We start from the raw sequence: 21,419 nt of genomic DNA, 5'->3' as shown, positions 1-21,419 counted from the left end.
TAAATAAACTTAATTTAGCAAAAATAGTTCTGCGGATATCAATCCTTTCATTGGGGTGTTGCTTGACGTTTGTGTGATATAATTTTCATACTACATCAAAGCTCCAGTGGCACAATCGGTTAGTGTGGGGTACTTATAAGACAGTAACCTCCAGAATGATGTTGAGGTTGTGAGTTTGAATCTCACCTGGAGCAGTATTTTCTTTACACATGTCTGCATTATACACATGGTAATTGCTTTCTGAAATCAGCAAGCCATCTACAAAATATCCAGAGAGTTCTTGCTACTTAATGGACACATTTCAATGGGAAACATAAATATTTGCTCCAGGTGAGGCTCAAACTCACAACCTCAGTGTCACTCTGCAGATTACTGTCTTATAAGTACTTCACACTGATTGACTGTGCCACTGGTGCACAGCAATGAAAAACATCTAAGTTCAAACACATATGAAAATATTTTTTTCTCTTTCATTTGGCTTCTTAACGTCATTATTGATCATCAACGACAAACATTTAGATTTGCTTTTACTGCACTCCTCCTCTCTCCTTCCCTGAAAGTTGCTGATAATGACTTGTTTGCCAACCTGTTTTTATCTTTTTGTAAGATACATTAGTTTGATCTGGCTGTAAAAACATCTATTTGGCAGAGGTCAAAACCTGCTTGTACACAGTACCATTTGCCATTGCGAGATAAGACCAGAACTCAAGTGCTTTTCATTTGACATTTAACCTCAAATTACACTTGGGATTAGATTTGAGGCCAAGACTTTACACAAGTGCTGAACTTTTAAATTGAAGAGATCCAAAAGTAATGGGCAAGCACTTTGCTATTTTGCTAAAAGTGTGGCACTGCAGGAGGTGGAGGAACAGTTTTCTGAGGAGTTTTGCACAGTTTGCAGTCTGTCGGGTAAACCACAAAAACCGCTACAGCAAGCACAGGGCAAGGAACATGTTAGAAATGAAACTTAAAAATTTAAAACTACATATATGAGTCAGGTTGAACTAATATTGGCAAGGTAGGCTCATCCCAAAAAATGCTTACAGTTTAATAGTAAAGCGTTATAATAAAATGACAATGTCAAATTTACCTGTTAATAACAAACCCTGCATATTTAGGATGAGTTCTTCTCTCAAATGGACATACTGTTCCACTTTGTGATGTCATGTGGTAATGCACTAATACAAAAAGTGCTCTATTTTATTTTTAAGTTCCCTGCTCCTACATTAGAATCATCTGGATAATTTCAGGCTGCCCTGGAATTGCCAATTTTTATTGCACAAAACATAAGCTGTTAACTTAAAAAACTACCTCAAATTCACCAGAATCAATTTTGTGTAATATAGGACCTTTAAAAAAACTTTGTTAAATAGTGCGATGAATGAGAAAAAACAAAAGTCAACAATCTGGAGTGGGTTGCAAGTTTATAGGGCACATGGAGGTGTTGACAGAGAGGATGATGGGATACCAAGTGTAGGTGTGTGCTTATTTACGATTTGACAGTTCTTTTGAATAAGCATGTTCTAGTTTAGTAGTTAAGTAGCTGCTTCCTCTATTTGTTAAGAAAGTGTAGTTGCTGAATGATAAGCTTTTAATGTGCATATTATGACATTTGGGTAGCTGAGGTTCATATTTACTCCCTCTGAAATTGTATGTCAGTGAAGTTAGTCTATGTGCAATACCAGCTCCAGTAAGAGAAATTTTTGACTATATCTGTCTCTTAATTAAATCCACATACATTGCATATCAATAGATTTAACTACTTTCGTTAGATTTAACTAAATATGTAACTAAATTGGGTGATTTCTTTAGAACATTGCTGGAAGAATAATGACTCAAGGTGAAAATGTTTTGGCGGCATGTTTTTATCTTAGTAAAATATACTAGTTTTGTGATGCAGTTTATACTTCCTAACCCCTCCCCAGTGACTCAGTGGTACTTATTGGAGCTTGTGAAATTTCATTTTTATTGTCATTTTCCAAAATATAAATAGCTTGTTTTCTCTAGATTTGTTCATAAAGGGACAGGAACACCACCATTGTTAGGCTGCTATGAAAGTAAATGTGAATAGCCATTTAAAGAGCCTGCTATATATTAAAATATCCATTTAAATGGCATTCAGATACACAAATATGGTAGACCATAATTTAGCAAAATAGTTCTGTGTTTCAGTCATTTCATTGGGTCAACACATTGCAAGAGGTGTGATTTGAAATTGTTGTATCTTTCATAATTTTTTCTTTTGTAGAGATATCATTTTAATGTCATACATCAACTCCAGTGATGCAATTGGTCAGCGAACGGTACTTATAAGACAGTAACCTGCAGAGTGATGCTGAGGTTGTGAGTTCAAGCCTCACCTGGAGCAATGCATCTTTATTATTTTGCCATAATAAAAACTGACTTTTATAGCAGATATCAGTTCGGTTTTATAGACTACATCAACTTAAAATTCAAGAATAGTTCAACAACAAAATCCTTGCCTCTACCAAAAAATTTTTTTCTGAGGATTAAAACAATAAAGGTGTTACATTTTGTTTCATTCACAAATGTAGGAATAAGCCTTTATTATTAGTCTGTCTACATCTCCAAAGCTCAAAAGGCTCTCTTCCACATTGTGATTTCATTTTTACCTTTAGTTCAGTAGAGATGGGAAATTCCAGGGCTTGATTCTAGTGAAGATGGAGTTAAAAAACTGCAATGGAGCACTTCCTGTGTTACCACATAACTTCTCTGAGTTTGAGAGAAGAGCACAGGGTTTTTGTGTTAAACATGTGTGAATGAAACAAAACGCATGCGTATATTTTGATGAGGAAACATTATAACAGATGTGAAAATAGTGTAATATGGGCCCATTAATATAATCTTTAAGCAATATACTATGCAATATCCAAAATTGTTGCAACAGCTCATTTTGAGTCACAATATCTTTGGTTGTATAAAACATAACCAAAAATCTTCTATTTGATACAGTATAGTCTGAAAAATTGTAAACAAAAACTAAAAATATCACGTGAAGTAAAGTTATTTCAAGTAGTTGTATGACCATTCATTATTCTTGGGCTTGGAGATTAGTAGCCATGTTGTGGAATTGTTTGTGTTCCAGTTTGAGTAGCAGCAGATGTTATGTCATTTGTTTGGGTTTGTTTGCAAAGCTAGCAGTAGATTACAATAAAGGGAGGGGGAAGTAACATGCTCGAATATGACTGTAACATGTTTTCTATGAGTGCAGAGGATAAACAGAGCAGGAGGGGGAGGAGAGTGGAGGAGGGTATGTTAATCTGACCTCTCTGCTCAGTTACATCACATACCAGAGTCTTTTGAATGCTTCAGTGCTGTAATGGTAATTGTAGTGATTTGATTGTATTCATAATTTGAGAACAATACAATCATTTTAGCTAGTTGTATTATTAGTATGTCTTCATTATTTCTTGTAATATGACTTCATATTTGATGTTTTATCTTGCTGTGTACTTCCTATGTTGTATACATAGACTGTTTAGTGTCCCAGCTAGATGAATGAAGCCTTTAAATGGATGTGTACAGCAGCCGTCATCTTTATTGTCCGTATTGCACACATAACCACTGTACAAGCTAAACAGACAAATCCAACAGCGTAACAGAATAAAGAAACCTTTCTTCCCTTCCAGCCAGGAGCTAAAGTATACAGAAGCAAGTAACAAAGACAGTAAGACAGTGCGTTTGTTACCATCCATACATCTAAGTAAATAATTGAATTACTCTACGCTATGGGGGTAGTAGAACGAGTTCTACATTAGTAGAGGCTGGCAGACAATAGCAAGATTAATAACTGACTAGTGCTCTGTTACTTTTACTCAATTACATTTATTTGAGTAACTTCTACTTCTACTCGAGGAATATGCCATTGAGTAGAACACTTACTTATATTGTGAGTAAGTCTACATGTGACAGAAGTTATATGTTGACAATTAGGAGTGTGCAATAATACTGAAATATCGATATATTGTATTGTTTAATGTGATGATACAGTATTGATATAGGGGGCTGCTTTATCGATATATGACCAAGAGTATTTTTTCTTACAGCACTACAGTTTTGTTGCTTGTTTAGAAGGAGGAAACTCATTTATACAACACATTTCACATTTTCACTGATGATTAAAACAAGCGTTTTTCATATTAATTTAAGTGGTTTAACAGACTTTTAGTATCACAGCCATCATTTAGCCATTATTTTTTATTGAACTGTATCAAATCGGTTTAAAATATATTGTATCGAAGCAGAAGTGCACTGTATTGAGATATGTATCATATCGTGGCAAACTTCTTAATGATACCCAGCCCTGTTGACAATATGAAATGGTTTGAACGTTTGTGTTTCTTGCACCACTCCATTAGACATGATTTAGATGATTTATCTCATTTTTGTGTCTATCCTTTACCACATTTTGGGATTATTTAATGTTTTTTCTCTTCCAGTAACATGAACCTTTAGATTTTACATTCTCAGAGCTACTCTTGACGAATACTTTCCCCAAATACTTTTTTACTCTTACTTGACTAATTTCTTGGACCACTACATTGTTCTTCAGTTTGAGTAACATTATTTTGTAGCCTTACTTTTTTCTTTCTTTTTTTTTCTGGTTAATGGAGTTCAAACACTCTAATTCTTCTATCTTCACACCTTTTAATTTCACATTCTTCTTTTTGCAGCCCATTTCTCAACGTGCAATTTCACAGTGTTTAACAGCCTCCACATGTTAGAGTGAAAGAGAAAGAAGCGTGGGGGCAGGAAGAGAAAGTCAAATAGCACTTTGTTCATCTTCACGGAAATACAAGCGAAACCTTATTTAAATGCCGTCCTATTGCAATAACTGTGAAGAGGTGTCAATGCTAGCTACTGTAGTCTTGTGTGATACTAGTTGGTCTTTACACCACAAAATGTCACAATTGGTAAATAGGAATCACATGACCAAATTTCAACTGCATGAAAGTGTAGCAGTGTGTGACAGAAAGATGAATTATGGAAGGAAGTTGTTACTGGAAATACTTGGTGTGTGGTTACATGCAAGTCAAGTGGTCTTTTGGACAATGTTTTTAACGTGACAAATTTAGAGAATGATGAATGAAATGCATTTATATTCAGATGTTAAATAACACAAAAGTACAGTGAAAGGTTAACAACATACAGGAAATTTTTTTTTGTTCCAATACTGAACCCTGGAGGATACCACCACACTGGTTAGCTCGAATGTTTGCTCTTAGGACACTGTGTTTAAATTGCGATTCAGTTGCAGCTCTAAAATATATGTAGGATCTAATATGTTATCTATGTAGGTCTGTGGGTGGGTGGTTGGGCAGATGGGTGTTTGGGTGGGTGGTTTTAGGGTGGCGCTGGCAGGTTAGGTGGGTGGAAGGTTAGGGGAGAATATAAAAAACTTAAACTGTACCTTTTTCTGTACATAGCATTTTAAACACCTTGACTCGATAAATAAATACATTTTTAAAAGAATGAATTTCTCTTCATATACTGTCTGGTTTCTAGCCTGATTCATTAGCTGGTTTCACTTCATGGAAACCATCTGACCTCGCAGCATTAGAATTTGTTCACTCGACGGTAGGTGGGTACTTTTTTTATTTAACCAGTTGCTGCTATTTGGTCGTGACGTATGTAATGCGTCTCTAAAGGGGACAACTGGTATATTAAGCTTTTCCCAGATCTCATAGGAAGAAGGGCAATAACGTCTTTTCCCTTGATAAAAATCACCAAATATTCTCTTTGTTCCAGCTTTAAATCCTCGATCTCGGGAAGCGTTGCCAAGACAGAATGTACAGCTCTTCACTGATTAGCCGATGCCCGGACTTGCACTTCCAGGGTTTTTGTGAACCGTCTAGTGTATTCCAGTTCCTGAACTACTTGCTGGAGAGAAATGAAATTGAGCAGAGACACTACGTGGTGCCAGCTTGGCTATCTGGTTTCTAGTGCTAGTACTGGTATGACTTTTTGTTCCCTTGGAATTATAGCGTTTTATCTGACATTTTTGTTTTGCTTGGTTTCGAAACTAGATACTCATTTGAGGTGGTGTTGATACAAAAAAAACACAGTCACATTCACAGGACAAAAATGAACCTTTCCTGAATAGCTTTAGAATGATCTTGAGCTGTATCAGAACAAGTATAAGATTACATAGACTAGTATACACCCATGGACCACTGAGGCATTACACAGTTATAACACTACATGGTAATACAAAACAAAGTACTATGATTTAATGTTGAAAATCACATTGTGTTGTCTAAAGAAAGAGTGTTTTTATCATCATTGTGGTATCGGAATCAGTATTGAGCATCGAGTCTGTTCCTTAGTATTGACATTTTTGTGTCACTGTTCAGAATGACCCAACAATCTGCATAAAGAAAAGTGGTAAGAATTATGATTGAGTATACAGTATAATTACTTCTTCATGCATCTGTGTGTATGCAGTTGTTTTGACAGCCCCCTGGCAGTACTATCACACTCACACGAGGACTGCTATCATGGCCCGACAGCAGGGGCCATGTCATGCGGTGCACGGTGCAGGGATTAAACTCTAATCCGGCTGTTTCAGAAAAGAAAAAAAAGAAAACCACATATGCATGAAAAAGCCTACTCAACAATGACAGGATAAAGTAAGGATGCTCAACAAAAGAAAAGGAGAATTTGGAAAAATGGAAGTTAGAAAAATGTATTTACTGAAAGTTTTAAGGTCAGTCAATGTGGAAATGTTGTTTTAGATTGACAGTTTTATTTCTTTATCTGGAATGTCCCACAGTAGGGCATTAAACATATCTGCCATGTATTTGTTGAATTACAGATGTTTTATAGCTCAAAAATACCTTAAAAACACAAATTCTTACCATGTGCAGGCTTGCTTCTCCATAGATTTGACTGTTAACCTGGCTCTATTTGGATTAGTTTATTTCCATATTCTAAATGGGGTCAGCCTTTATCATCAGAAACCCTCTAGTCAGAAAATCCATGTTCAGGTAGTGTTACAAATTGTTACAATGAAATTGTATTTCAAGTTTTAAATATTTTAAAAAGTAAATATTAAAAGTAATAAATATATTAAACCCTTAAAATATAGCAAAAATGTTTGAGGAAATAATGATTTGGGTGGAAATGGCTGCCTTAAGTGTAACAGGGTTAATAATTGTCTGATTTTCAGGCAACAACTTGCAAAATGTTCAGTAATTTGAGCTCTACAACCTTCATTTCAATTTTATTTTAAATCTTTTTCTTTTAATATAGCATTGGTGGGTTTGTAAACCAACAAATTAAGTAATGCTGGCCTTAGCTAATGCTGTTATGCATGATTATGCGTTTTCCTGTCAATATCTCTAAAAATGTTATGTTGCAGCCATTTTTAATTGGTAAACATCCAAAAGTTTACTAATTCTTCCCTGATATCCAGGGATTATTCCCTGTTGCTTTTATCAAATATACATTCAATTGTAGAAGAGGTAATGATTTTCTGACTAATGGGCCTTCTGACGAGGGGGCCTTCTGATGATAAGGGTGTAACCATTGTAAATAATGAAGGAAAAACAGTAATACCTCCCTGGAGACAAGCAGGTGGCTGACCCTCCATGGGAAAAGTTACATAGTGCATCTTTAAGTGTTTAAGTTAAGGAACAAAATAAATAATGATATTCTTTTTGAAAAATCCAACTTTTCTGAAATGCGTGAATATGAAGCCTGCCTGATGACGTGCACGAAAAAAGATACTAAATCGTGGCCTGAAGTTACTATTTTGTTCCCACAATATGTAATTCGTTCTCACCCTTTAGCCCACGTTTCAACTAACTTGTTTTCACATTTTAACTAACTCGTTCCCATGCTTTAGCTAAGTCGTTCACGTTTTAGCTAAATCGTTCGCATGTTTTAGGTAAATCGTTCCCACAAATGAACCTTTATTTGTGTCTGCAGAAATCCAAAGTCCAGCTACCCAAGCAAGAAGCACTTGCCAAATCAACCTAATACCATGCCCTTTTTTGTTTAATTGGCGGCAATTTCTTAATTTGTGGGAACGATTTAGCTAAGACGTGGGAACAAGTTAGTTAAAATGCGGGAATGATTTAGTTAAAACATCAGAACGATTTAGCTAAAACAAGGAACGAGTTAGTTAAAACCTGGAAACGATTTAGATAAAGCGTGTGAATGAATTATGTATTGTTGGAACGAAATAGTAAGTAGTATCTTTTTCCGTGCGTGTCATCAGGTGGACTCCCTACTTGAAACACATGCTAGTTTTAAAGAAAATTATAATTATTAACATACAGTTCTGACAAGTCGCACCACACAAAGACTTTTTTTTATAATATAAGTGAACTGAATTTCTTTAAATAAATATAAAAATACCCCAAATGTAAAATCAGGATGAAGTGTTAGCTTTCTATCTTTATGGCACAGTGTAGAGTTGATATAACCAGTGTTCTTCTAGGTCCTTATTTGTTTTTTTGTTTAGTTTTTTTTGAGGAATTGATTAAAAGTGTCTTGCTCCAGGTGAGGCTCGAATTCACAACCTCGGCATCACTCTGCAGGTTACTGTTGTATAAGTACTACACGCTGACCAATTGCACCAGTGGAGTTTGCATCAAATGTGACTACTTTACAACAAATCTTATGCGTACAAAATGTAATTAGACAAAATTGAAAAGACAATGATGAAAGATAGAAGACTTTTTATTGCACTGACTGAGATCCAGAGAATTGACTTCATTATAGTTTCCTGATTAATATATCTGAATACTGTTTGTGGCAATTGAAAAGTCTTCTCATCTCATTTCAAAGACAAAAAATTGATATTGAGTTTATTGTAAACTTTTAAACATGTTGCTCCAGGTGAGGCTCAAACTCACAACCTCAGCATCACTCTGCAGGTTTCTGTCTTATAGGTGGGCCCGGTCAAGCAGAAGTAAACAGCAAGGCCAAAAATTCAAGTTAATGCATCTGATATAAAAATGTATTCAACAGATAGCATATGTACTCTAGTTTATGAAACTGTTTACCCTTTTTCTGTACCATTTTGGTTCTAAATGTGTGAAGAATCCCTCAGTCGTCCAGGTAGAATCCATGAGGAGAAAAATTCAGTTTGTCAACTGGACAAAGTTTAGTTTGGTTGAAGACGTTTCGCAGCTCATCCAAGCTGCTTCTTCAGTTCTGGTCAGACGCTGGTGGACACTTCCTTATATCTGCAGGGAGGAGCTAACTAACTGAAACTAACACACCTACTTGTTTACAGTTTCTGTTAGTTAGTTAGGCCTATTGACCTGTACAGGGTGTGGGGTCTAATTAGCATAACAATTAATGGCCATAATGGAGCTTCCACACCTCTGAACCTGACCTGAATAAGGTTTGAGAATGGTCTTGTAAATAGGAGATACATGGTGTCTGAGGCCTCCATTTCTGTATAGAGAAGGATTCTCTTTCTTAACAAAAATGGCTTCTTTCACTCCCCTCTCAAACCAATTTTTCTCTCTGGCTAAAATCTGCCAACTGCTGGAAATCTGTTTAAATACCACCTATTTCCAGTTCAGAGGGAACTTCTACAGGCAATGACCTTTCTTATTAAAACATCTCATTACTCAAAAAGTAAGAGGTTTTTCAACCTAATCTTGAACCACATGGTAGAAAACTATATTAAGCAATTATTCAAACCAGTTTGTTAAGGATATGTAAGTGAGAACCGGTAGTTATTGCTGTTTGTATTTATTGCCCAAAAAGTGCTGCGTATTTCATTCCCTCCGTAACCGACATGAGTTTTTAAATTTTTTGTCAACAACTTGAAAGAATATCGCAGGGTTAATTTTACGCTGTTGGAGTGTTAACTCTTTCCTACATTGTGATACCTTACTTATTTCAATAGTCCCTCTAGTTTCTGAATAAGAGCTATTTGAATGTAAAAAATCTGCCCGTGTTCCTCCGTTACCGCTTGACCGGACCCAGGTACAACACTCTTATCAATGGCGCCAAAGTCATATCAAATCATCAAACTGCTGTAGTTATAGGTGCATTGTGTAACTTTTCTGATGAAGGATCCATCAAATGCTTTTCTTCATCCTATTGCTTTGTTTCAAATGTATGGTATCAAACCGTTCTATCATCATGGAGCCCAAAACAGACAGTTACAGCTCAGATCTGTAACTGGGAGGAATGGCACCACTGTTCCCACTCAGGATGTGTGTGTTTTTGTTTCATACTATGGAACATTCCATGCAGAGCAATGACATCTCCATAGAAACAAGCAGGTGACGGACCCTCAACCAAAAAGCTACATAGTGCACAATTAAGTCTGTATTTCGTCCACCTTCATTGTATTTTTTATTTTATTTTTTCATTGTATTTTTCAAGAACTGGCACACTCTTGGTAGCTGTCCCACACACGAGCGAACCTCCTTTACTGTAATGACACCAGGCTTAAATTACAATTCCATAAAAATATATTCTTTATTCAGCTAATGTCATATACAGGAAAAGTCTGTGATTTTGCTTAGTGCAGTATATGTTCAAATGATCCACAGGCTACAGTTAAGATTTCAGTTATGTTGGTGGCCCCTCATTGCTTTACCACTAGGACACATGTTTTATTATTCAGCACAACCTCCGCTGTAGAAGATGTCCAAGTTTAAGCATTTAAAGGTTGAATTTAATAATGTGAGGATGCATTTTTGGAAAGAATTTACAGAATAAAAACAGCGCATATTAAACCAGGTGTTGACAGAAGTGGAGAACTGCTCATTTTATTGTTTGAAATGTGTAAAATGTGTAGGTTTTGGCTATTGAAATTGTGCAAAAGTAGGAGCTAGCATTGTTTACAAATTAACTTTTCACTTTTGTTAATTTTTACAGTATATTTATCTGGGGTATAAAATTATTGATTACATCACTGTGTAAATAGCTATTTTTTATTTATTATTAATTATTATTTATTTTTATTTTTATTTTATTACCATTTTTACTTTTACTTTATTACACCTGCACAGGAGTTCATTCAAAGACAGCTTTTTATACAGAAAAAAGTAATGTGTGTATTTATATAAAGACAGATTAAACTTTCAAATCTTTCGGCTGTTGCTGTTGATTTGTTGACTAATATGAACTTTGTATTAGTATTAGTTCAAAAGTGAGACACAATTGAATAAGGCCTGTCTCTTTGTATTAAATACTGTTCAGGTTGAAATATTTTGAAGGAGACTTGGATGACTTTTTCTGGCAAATTGATTAAAGTTTTTGTTCATACTCTCTGCAGCTGGCAGCACTAGAGGGAGTGAGTGAGCATGGTCGAGCCGGGCGCCAAGAGCAGCCTGCAGAGGAAGAAACCTCCATGGCTCACAGTGGACATCCCCACCATCCATGTCACGCCTGACAATGGACCAATCAGCTCTCAGGTACATGTTCTACTATAGTATGGATCTAGTAATTATCAGGCATTGTATTCTTCCTGGGCTTTTCCTTGACCTAACCTTAACCCAAAACCTAATCTTAGCCCATATCTGAAATTTAAATTTAATAATAAACTTCGATTTGTGTTCCCATGAACCTCAACGGTGACCAGAAGTACATTTTCCAGTAATTTTTCCATATTCTTCAAATGTTAAGAGTTCGTCATCATGGGCTGCTGTATCAATATATCAGCATGAATATTTTTTAGTATCAGTTAGCAATTTTAATAGACATTTTCACTGTTTTGATGATTCACATAGATGTATTTCATATTAACTTTGCACTAGTAGTGGTTTAACAGAGAAATATTGTTGCTAAAATGTATTTGGTTTGGTGTATCATGTGCAATATATCGATTATTATATGTATTGCCCTATTGTGATAATATTGTATCGTGAGCCATGTATCGTATCTAATCGTGAGGGACCCTGTGATTCCCAGCTTTAATATGTAGTAGTACATCTAAGTATTCTTCTCAACACCGACAACAATGCATGATTAAAAAAAAGCTTTAACTTAATAATAATAATATATTTGTTTACTTCTTCTAGCCAGTGAAGCGTCTGCGCAGTGTGAGCATGCCCACCACATCACAACCCTCTGCCCCTCTCCTCAGACCCCCATTGGAACGCCTTCCCTCTATCTCTCTCTCCATCAAGAGGTAAATATTCTCTCCATCTCCCCCCTTCCTCTCTGCTATCTCTCCCTATACTACTCTGAATGCTACTCTTTCACTAACTTTCTCTTCTCCTTTTCTTTTCTTTAACCGCTGCATTCTTGCTGCACTATCCGGAAAGGGTGAGATTTAAGAGAGTGAACACAGTGCCCCCTAAAGGCCAGCGGGGGGAGAGGAGTGTGTCCACAGTCCGGAGGCGCTCCTGTGTGCCCAAAATACAGACAAGGAGACGATCGACTATACCCAAACAGATTATGAGGTACTACTGATATGTCTTAGAAAAGCTGCTTCCAGTGTGATTAGAACTAGCCTGATTCATCATTATTTCACTTCATCGAAACCGTCTGACCTCGCAGCATTAGAATTCGTTCGCTCAACAGTAGGTGGGTAAGTTTTTTTATTTAACCAATCGCTGCTATTTGGTAGTGGCATATGTAATGCGCCTCTAACGGGGCTAAGTGGTATATTAAGATTTTCCCAAATCCCATAGGAAGAAGGGCAATAACGTCTTTGCTCTTGATAAAATTCATCAAACATTCTCGTTATTCCGGCTTTAAATCTTTGATCTCAGGACAACACAGAATGTACGGCTCTTTGCTGCTTGGCTGGTGCCTTGACTCGCACTTCCGGGCACCAGCACTAGTGTATTCCGATTCCTGACCTAGTCACTGGAGAGAAATGAAATTGAGTGGAGGCACTAGGTGGCACCAGCCTGGCTAGATTTGAACAGGGATTGTTTTGTTGATGTTTAAAGCTAATAATCCTCAAAAACATACCTAGAGTTGTGTTTTATTTCATTCACACACGTTTGAATAACCTTTTATTATTATTATACATCTCCAAAGCTCAAAAGCTCCTCTCTTTCACCTTGTAATGCCATGAAGCGGTAGTTTTCAAATTAAGAGCTGCTGTTTACCTTTTGTTTAGAAGAGGTTGGCAGTTACAGGGATGAAATATCTATATATTCTAGTGAAGGTGCATGGAGTTTAAAAACACAGTGGAGCACTTCCTGTATTACCACATGACATCACAAGATGAAACAGTTTTCTGTTTCAGAGAAGAACTCAGCCTAACTATGCAGAGCTTTTGAGTTAAATGTGTGAATGAAACAAAGCATAACTCCAGGTCTGTTTCTGATGAGGAAATATCATTATAGCATAGATCACATAGAGAAGCATAGGCCATTTATTTGAGCCAAACATTTTTTTTATACATCTGTATAAATTCAGGCGTTAAGGGGATAAGACAGTAAACGGCAGAGTGATGCTGAGGTTGTGAGTTCGAGCCTCACCTGGAACATCTCTGTTATACTCTAAAACTTCTCCCTTTTATTGCTCCCAATGAAAAATGTACTCTGATGAAAATGTATTCAGTTTTTTAATCATTCACTTACATGCTATAACCAGTTATTTGAATACTTAAAATAGCCAAAGTTTTGTTTCACTGTAAATTGTTTGTACCTAGATTTTAATGTGTCTTTTGTAGCAGTATCAGGGTTAGCCCAGAAGTCTTTGGTAATTCAGTGTAGACAATAAGCCAGCCACATCAAAGCAGCTCCACCCTCTGCACCAACTGTCTGAACTCTCACATAGGACTAAACCTGCACTAGGGAGAAGATACTGAAGGCACGGTACCTTATTTGTACTTTTTTTTTAAAAACATGGAAAACAGAAGTAGATAATTGTAAAAGGTTTGCAGTAGTCCACAGCAATAACATATCCATGGAGACAAGTAGGAGTAGTAGTTACACAGTATACCGTTGATATTTGGAGTTTTCAGTGACTCATTTATACCAACCTTGCAAAAAAAAAAAAAGTAACTTGTCACTTAAATCTCCTATATAGGCCTACTGTACTGTTGTATCAGATGTCCATGCTTAGTGTGTATGTTAGTTTGACATGTTTGGACACGTTCCTCATCAGACCCTCCTCCCTCCTTTTGCAGATCCTTTCCTACCTCCTCCTATCCCTCCTTTTAAACTTCAATGTTAAACTCTGCTACAGCTCCTGTCCACTCATAACATTTCAACTCACCGCCAGCACACTGACTTTTCATTTTAACACAACTTTTTCACCCCTCGAAGCTCAAAATCTGGGAGATACTTTTTGGAGTTTTGCCACTATCGTCCGTTTTGAGACAGAACAATTGGAAAGTTATTTTTAGCTTATTTGAATTGCAAGTTGGAGGACTGTGAACAGTTTGGATGTAAGGAAATCCCCTGATGGAACAATTTCATGTGGTGATGAGTGATGTGGATCAGGCAGAATTGGGGCAGAGGGTTAAGCTAGGACAACAGCACCGGACACATTTGTGATGATGGAGGCTGTAAAGACGGATTGGGCAGAGGAGCAGGTATGAGCCAGAGACTGAACCCTTCCTGGAGCTCTGTGGACAGGTGAGGAGACTGAAAGTGGAGGAGGTGTGGAACAGATGTACTTTTTTAACATTTTCATTCAATCTATACCAATGTAATATCCTTGTAATATTGTGGCAGAGCTACTTAGTGGGTACTTGCACTTTTGCTTAAATTAATGTGATACTAATGTGATATTTTATAACATTATTTATAACAGTTTACAACAAGAGTTTAATAATTATTCACAATTTTAAAATGGTCCAATTCTGACTTGACAAGGAAACTGGATGAAATTGAGAATTTCAAATGTGTACTATGTAGCCTAACTTCTCTGGTAAAACGTCTGTCACCTTCTCATCTCCATGTTGTTGCCTTAATGCTTTGCCTGAAAGTTCCACAGTATGACATTGAACATAACTATCTCTTTTTCAAGTTGCCAGATTGCTCATCAACACCCCTTTTCACTGCCACCAGCATACACCCACTACTCTGTATTCACTTTGTTCAAGTTCATTTTATTTTTAGTCATTTTGGTACTAATGAAAAAAAAAAAAAAAAAAAATCCACAACTTGATACTGTGATAAGCAGCTATCCGTCAGAAGTGCCGACAATTTCACAGCTCTTTGTTATAATGACAGTTACGGTCAGTGGTGTAGTGGAGATTTTATTAAGTGGGGGTACGCGATTCGTGACTGAACCAGGAGGACTAAACCAGGTCTAAACCAGGACTGAACCAGAACTGAACCAGAACTGAGTCAGGACTAAACCAGGTCTACACCAGGTCTAAACCAGGACTAAACCAGAATTATCCCAGGAATGAAACAGGACTAAACGAGGCCTTAACTAGGCCTAAACCAGGTCTAAACCAGGACTAAACCAGGTCTAAACTAGGACTAAACCAGGTCTAAACTAGGACTAAAGCCAGGACTAAGCCAGGTCTAACCCAGGATTGAACCAGGACTGAACTAGAACTGAGCCAGCACTAAACCAGGACTAAACCAGGACTAACCCAGGATTGAACCAGGACTGAACTAGAAGTAAAACAGGACTAAACAAGGACCAGGCCCCAACGGTACTAAGTGCCGGTCCTTTCGCTTGTGCTCACCCGATGGTGTACGCGGGTGCACCTATGGGCTCGTCCTGACACTCAGTCCTGGTTCAGTTCTGGTTTAGTCTTGGTTTAGTTCTGTTTTAATCCTGGTTCAGTCCTGGTCCCTCATGTCTCAGGTCACTATAGGACAGTCCTGTAGATATCATGAGCCTATGCAGGATGTTTTCATCATTGCCAAAAGCTCCAGTTTGACATTTAAGTTGTAGCTATTTTATATTTGTTTTGTTTTTTTTTATATCTCATGTCAGGAGAAGTGGGTGGGTGGCATACCCCCGTGTACCACGCCCACTGCATGCCTGTTTATGGTGATGTCGGCTCCCATTGGGCACCACAGTTTGAAAAAATAAAAAAAGTGCAAATTATTACATAATGGTCCATGGGTGTCATAGATTATAACTGTATAGCAGACTCAAGCACAATATGTGTTCTTTAACTTTTCAAAAACACACATTGTATTTTTTTTTAGTGCATATTGATTGAGAAATGTGTTAGACCCAGACTTTACCATTAAATGTTTTGATGACTCCTTTCTATTCCAATATTGCTATAATAACTTCCCTTTGTCTATAATTGCATTGTCACACTCTGTTGTAATTCTATGCTATTAAATAACAAGATCACACAAGAATGCTCCGTGCAGGTGAGCTACTATTTCAAACACAGCATTACCTCAGGGCAAGTTATTAATGTGAATCCACTTGACAAAAAAAGAGCGTGATCTGATCTCTATGTGGCCATGGCGGGTCTTTTCAAACAGTTTGTATCCTAGATTATTATCAAGGCTTTGATTTAAGCCCGTTGTGTTCTGTAACTCCTCATACTCCCCTGGGCTTTCGTCCCTGATGAAATAATCAGTGTTTAGACTGTGGATTGCTTTTGTGGTATCCTCCTTTCCCCCGAGACATGGAACCCATCCACATATTCTAAGTGTGGTTTCTAATGATTTATAGCTGAGATACATGCTTTGTTATTATTATTATTATAGCCCATATTATGGTATTTTCTGATCTATGTTATAATATATACATTTTCTTATTACAATCTTACTTGGAGCTGTGTTTTGTTTCATTCATTCATGTTGTTAAACACAGAAATCCTCCTTATTTAGAGCGAGTTCTTGTCTCATACTGAAAACACTCCACCTTGTGATGTCATGTGGCAATACAGGAAGAGCTCCACTGTGTTTTTAAACTCCATACACCTTCACTAAAATCATTTGGAAAATTTCAGCCCTGAAATTGGAAATCTCCACTGAACTAAAGGTAAAAGATTGTTGTTAACTTGAAAACTACCACTATATGACATCACGAGGTGGAACAGAGCATTTTGAGCTTTGGTGATGTAGACAGGCTTATAATAAAGGGTTACTTAAACATGTGGAAATGAAACAAAACACAACTCCAGATATGTTTTTTGGGGAGGTAACAACATTATAAGTCAGTTTTGCATAATATAGGACCTTTAAACATCCGCTATTATTCATCCATCATATTTGCCCTCTGAAGTGGAAATATCCTAGTACTCCAAACGCAAGATTTAATTGTCTGTGGGAGGACAACAATCAGCATTGCGCCACCCCCGTGCATCCATAAAAGGCGTCCCCAGCTGCAGTGTGTCTTCGGGATGGGGATGTAGTGTTTATGCCTGACTGGGGCTCTCTAAACAGTCCCCCCCTATGAGGCCTCCTGCTCAGCAAGAAGGAAAGAAAGAGTAAAACACCATAGTATAATCTCTTCACTTCACGACATATATACAAGATTTGTCAGAAAAGTGATAGAATTATGCCAAATGCCATTCCGGTCACAATCTGCGGAAGTGTCTTTGGCGCGACTCGAAACGACAAGCACCTTGGTTCATAGGCAAATGCTCAACTCACAATACTTTACTGTAACAGAAATTTGGGGCCAGTGTAAGAAATGGGTGATGTCTACATAAATGAATAGAAAGAGAGTCCACCTCTGGGTACCTAAGACCCTCATCAGATCTCTTCATCCCCCCTGTTTAAGAGTGACGTGATGTTTGTGAAAGTGTCGACTTTTTTGAACGATTCCTTAACATTAGCTGTTGGAATCGGATCTGACTTTTTTTTTTTTAAAGAACCAAATCGTTTCTTTCTGGTTTTTATACAGTTTTACACTGATTCCACCAAGATCATCACAGAAGCAGAGTAAGCAACACGAGTGAGAACTTTGTACACAAAAAACATATTCGGCATCACAATAACAGTTTTGTAATTATTATTATTATAGTGAAATGTTTTATTTAGATTATGCAAAATATCAAAGGGTAAACACATTCCCACTCTCAGTTTGAACCTTTTTAAACAAATCTGAGCCTTGGCCATTTTTCTCTGTGATTAGTTTATGGTTATTAAATGAGTTCTCAAATTGGCTTCTGTCATATAAATGTTCTTTGAAGTGAATGAATCCAGAAGATTCGGATCTCATAAAGGAGCCGAAAATCCCATCACTATTGCCTGCCCTACTATTTAACAAAAGTAGCTGCACTGAATACTGGTGTATAGTTTTGCATATGCATTTAAAGAGCTATTCAGTTTTGTCAATCGTCGACACTATCCCAGACACTTGATTGTTATGGTGTGTTTTCAAGAGTGACAAAAAGCAGAAAGGAATAAGTGGGCAGGGCTAAAAGTTCAAAGTTCTGACTCATGGTTTGAAATGAGGTACATGCCCTTTAGTAAACCAGAAAACAACCTTTGACATAATTTATTAGCTATAGTTTATCCTTGTATGCTTCTATTTCCAGCATTGTTTGTTGGTGAGTTGAGATAAATGCAAAAAACATGAGCTAATCACCAACAGATGCGCTGCAAGCTGTTGTTGCTAATCTTAGCACAATGACCTAAAATGTGGTCATTAAAACATTTGTGGAAAAATCTTGTAAAATTCTGATATTGCTTAGTTTTGTAGTCTTATATTTTATAATCTTATATCTTGTAATATTAAGTGTTTAATTATTTATCTTGGTTTTGGTAGTACTTCATACTTCTGTGAAGTTCTTGAACTTCTGTTCTTGAAAGTTGGTTTGCAGCATTGTAATTTTGCAGGACTTCGCTTATTTTGTGATGACAAAACCTGTTTAAAGAGGGGGTGTTACATTTCTATGGGCTTTTAATTGTTCTTATAACACATAATATGAAAAACAATATATTCAAAGTCCCTGCTCCCCCTTCAGAGTGGTATCACAGCACAATCATCATACAAACTACTGCACATTGCTCTAGGTTTGTGAAGTTGTAGTGTATTCTTTTGTATTCAGGTTTTGTATACCCATGGAAAATTGCTGAGTGAGAGCCTGGGTAGCGCAGAACATTGATCACAATTGGCAAAGGAGAAATTCAATTTGTCGACTGGACAAAAGTTTATTTGGTCGAATATGTTCCACAGCTCATCCAAGCTGCTTCGGAAGTTCATTTCAGAACTGAAGGAGCAGCTTGAAGGAGCTGCGAAACGTATACGACCATATAAACTTTTGTCCAGTTGACAAATTGAATTTCTCCTTTGCCATGGATTCTACCTGGACGACTGAGGGATTTTTTACACATTGAACAGAATTGTACTGCTAACAGTAAGGACGGTTTTTATATAGTCCAAGAGAGATCACAAGATTACTCAAACATGCATGTATGATATAAAACTTCTTAAGGCATATAAAAGAACAACACTATAGAACGCTCCAAATAGTTTTGCATAATTCCTCCTCCTTATTGTCTAAAATTCTAGCTACATTTGTTTGCCCTTCAAGCCAAACTGAAGACTACTTTTTGTGATTGTTGTGTATAAAAGTAGGTTTAATCATGTGGTCTGTGCTGTGTGTCCATTATTGTTCATTGTCTTCTTACCAAAAAAGTTAAACAGGTTAAATTACAGTAGCTGATATTTGCTTCTCTGTCTCTCTGCAGGGGCACGGCAGACTGGTTCGGCGTGGGTAAGGACAGTGACAGCAGCACTCAGAGATGGAGGAGGAGGAGCCTACACCACTGCAGTCACCTGTACGGAGGTCTGAAGGCGCAGGTGATCAGGGACATGATGATGAACAGGGATATGACAGAGCTCCACAGTCAGGACAACCTCTCCCTGGCCAGCACCGAGACCCCTCCCCCTCTGTACCTCCCACCGCCCCCTCACCCCTCCCACCAGCACGGGGGCATGCAGAGGGTAGGGTCAGCCAAACACCCTTTTCACCCTCTCACCTCACCTCAATCTTTTCCTTTTGTGTTCCTTCTTTTTATGTTTCGATTCACTATTTTAGAGACATTGACTTGTCTGCTTGCATGTTTCATGTATAGTATGTGTTTGACTATTGCAACACTTAGCTGATTGCTTCATCTTGGTGGTCATGTTACATTGTTAGGGAGATAACTCAAAAATTATTCATTAGATTTAGAGAGTACATTTGCACTTTCTACTTTCAGTTCATCTTATTTTTTGTCCAATTGAAGAAATATAGTTTATACTTCAAGGTACACTATGTTTATGTGTAGGTACTTATCTTCATGGTGATGTAATTACTTCACACTGTATGACATTAAACTTAATCATCTTCCATCTATTCAATATTTTTTATTGCTCAAAAACTTGTATTCTTCCTGTAATGAGCCCTCTTCGCTACAGATCTGACCTGTAATTTGATCTAGTGGCATCTCCTGTTGAATTTATTGGAATGTTTCACAATAATGCCATATTGAGAAATATTGCAGGCAAAGCAATGACATCTCCATGGAGACAAGCAGGTGGGAATCCACCACAAAAGTTACATAGTGCACCTGTAAAACACAATCTTATTAAAAAGTGTAAATGTGTACACTGTTTCCTTATCTTACCTCTCTCTCCTCCCATGTGCATCCATGCAGATAGTTGACCCGCTGGCGAGGGGGCGGGCCTTCAGAACGACAGAGGAAGTGGACAGTCTCAGTGTCCCACAGACACCCATGACCCCGGGGACAGCCTCCCTCTGCTCTCTCTCCAGCTCCCGCTCCAACCTCAACCGGTTACCACGGCGACGCAAACGGGAGTCTGTTGCAGTCATGAGCCTCAAGGCTGCAGCTGCACTTATGAAGGTCCATAATATACTTTACATTTTATAGTCAACTTATATTGAAATTAGGCATTTGGTAACACATTATTTTATAGTAGCCTTAATACAAACTACCTACCTTTTTGTAAAAACAACAGAACATTTAACCCAACCCCTCCCTCCAATGGCTACTTTACTATAGGCCTGCATATCTGCTACCAGCTTTGGTTTGCCAAGAATGCCATTTAAGTTATCTATCTCCATGGAGACAGGCAGGTGGCTGTATTAGAAAAGTTACATAGCGGACCTTTAAAGCAAATGTATGTAGCCTCTGCTCTTATTATTTAAAAAAAAGGTACTGCTGGGGTTTAGGTAGTGACCATTCAGACCAGAGAGAGGCATTTTAGGTTTAAACCTACTAGATTTCAGCATTGAAAGTGGCAATCCAAATGAGAGACTCATGTGAGGTTCATTCTGCTTTCAGATAAATCATATCAGATAATCATCTTGGGATCCAAAACACATATATGTATAACATAAGTAAATGGGACATCATGGAACTGTAAAGTGTGACGTGTATAGTTCAAAAACCCTGTGACATAGCATTATTGATCGCTGTTGTATTTAGAGATAAGCAGGTCTGACAGCTTCCTCCAGTATAATATGGGTCTTACATCTACAGTATGGGATTACACCACACTGATATATAGCAGTTGCAAAGGGCAGATGTCAAACTACTGTACGTTTAATCCATAGATAAACGGATGAGTGA

General features: G+C 37.4%; 1 protein-coding gene across 3 annotated transcripts in view; it reads left to right on the top strand.

The window, feature by feature from the left end:
- rhbdf1b (rhomboid 5 homolog 1b (Drosophila)) overlaps positions 1-21,419 on the top strand; it is a 38,906-nt gene that overhangs the window by 7,130 nt on the left and 10,357 nt on the right. The window contains exons 2-6 of one of the 3 annotated variants that reach the window (XM_055150367.1): positions 11,273-11,411; positions 12,018-12,127; positions 12,264-12,401; positions 19,533-19,788; positions 20,484-20,690. In XM_055150367.1, the coding sequence (XP_055006342.1) occupies positions 11,301-11,411; positions 12,018-12,127; positions 12,264-12,401; positions 19,533-19,788; positions 20,484-20,690 (822 nt within the window). In that variant the 5' untranslated portion in view covers positions 11,273-11,300. Of the gene's footprint in view, positions 1-11,272; positions 11,412-12,017; positions 12,128-12,263; positions 12,402-14,130; positions 14,538-19,532; positions 19,789-20,483; positions 20,691-21,419 lie in introns of those variants that run through there. The other 2 variants (XM_020924198.2, XM_055150368.1) reach the window with 2 other exon arrangements.

The sequence above is a fragment of the Boleophthalmus pectinirostris genome, unplaced genomic scaffold, assembly GCF_026225935.1.
Source record: "Boleophthalmus pectinirostris isolate CB_2022bp ecotype Guang Dong unplaced genomic scaffold, ASM2622593v1 HiC_scaffold_14, whole genome shotgun sequence".
NCBI classification, from domain to species: domain Eukaryota; kingdom Metazoa; phylum Chordata; class Actinopteri; order Gobiiformes; family Gobiidae; genus Boleophthalmus; species Boleophthalmus pectinirostris.
The sequence above is the reverse complement of the archived record's forward strand: the minus strand, read 5'-3'. Positions and strand labels throughout refer to the sequence as shown.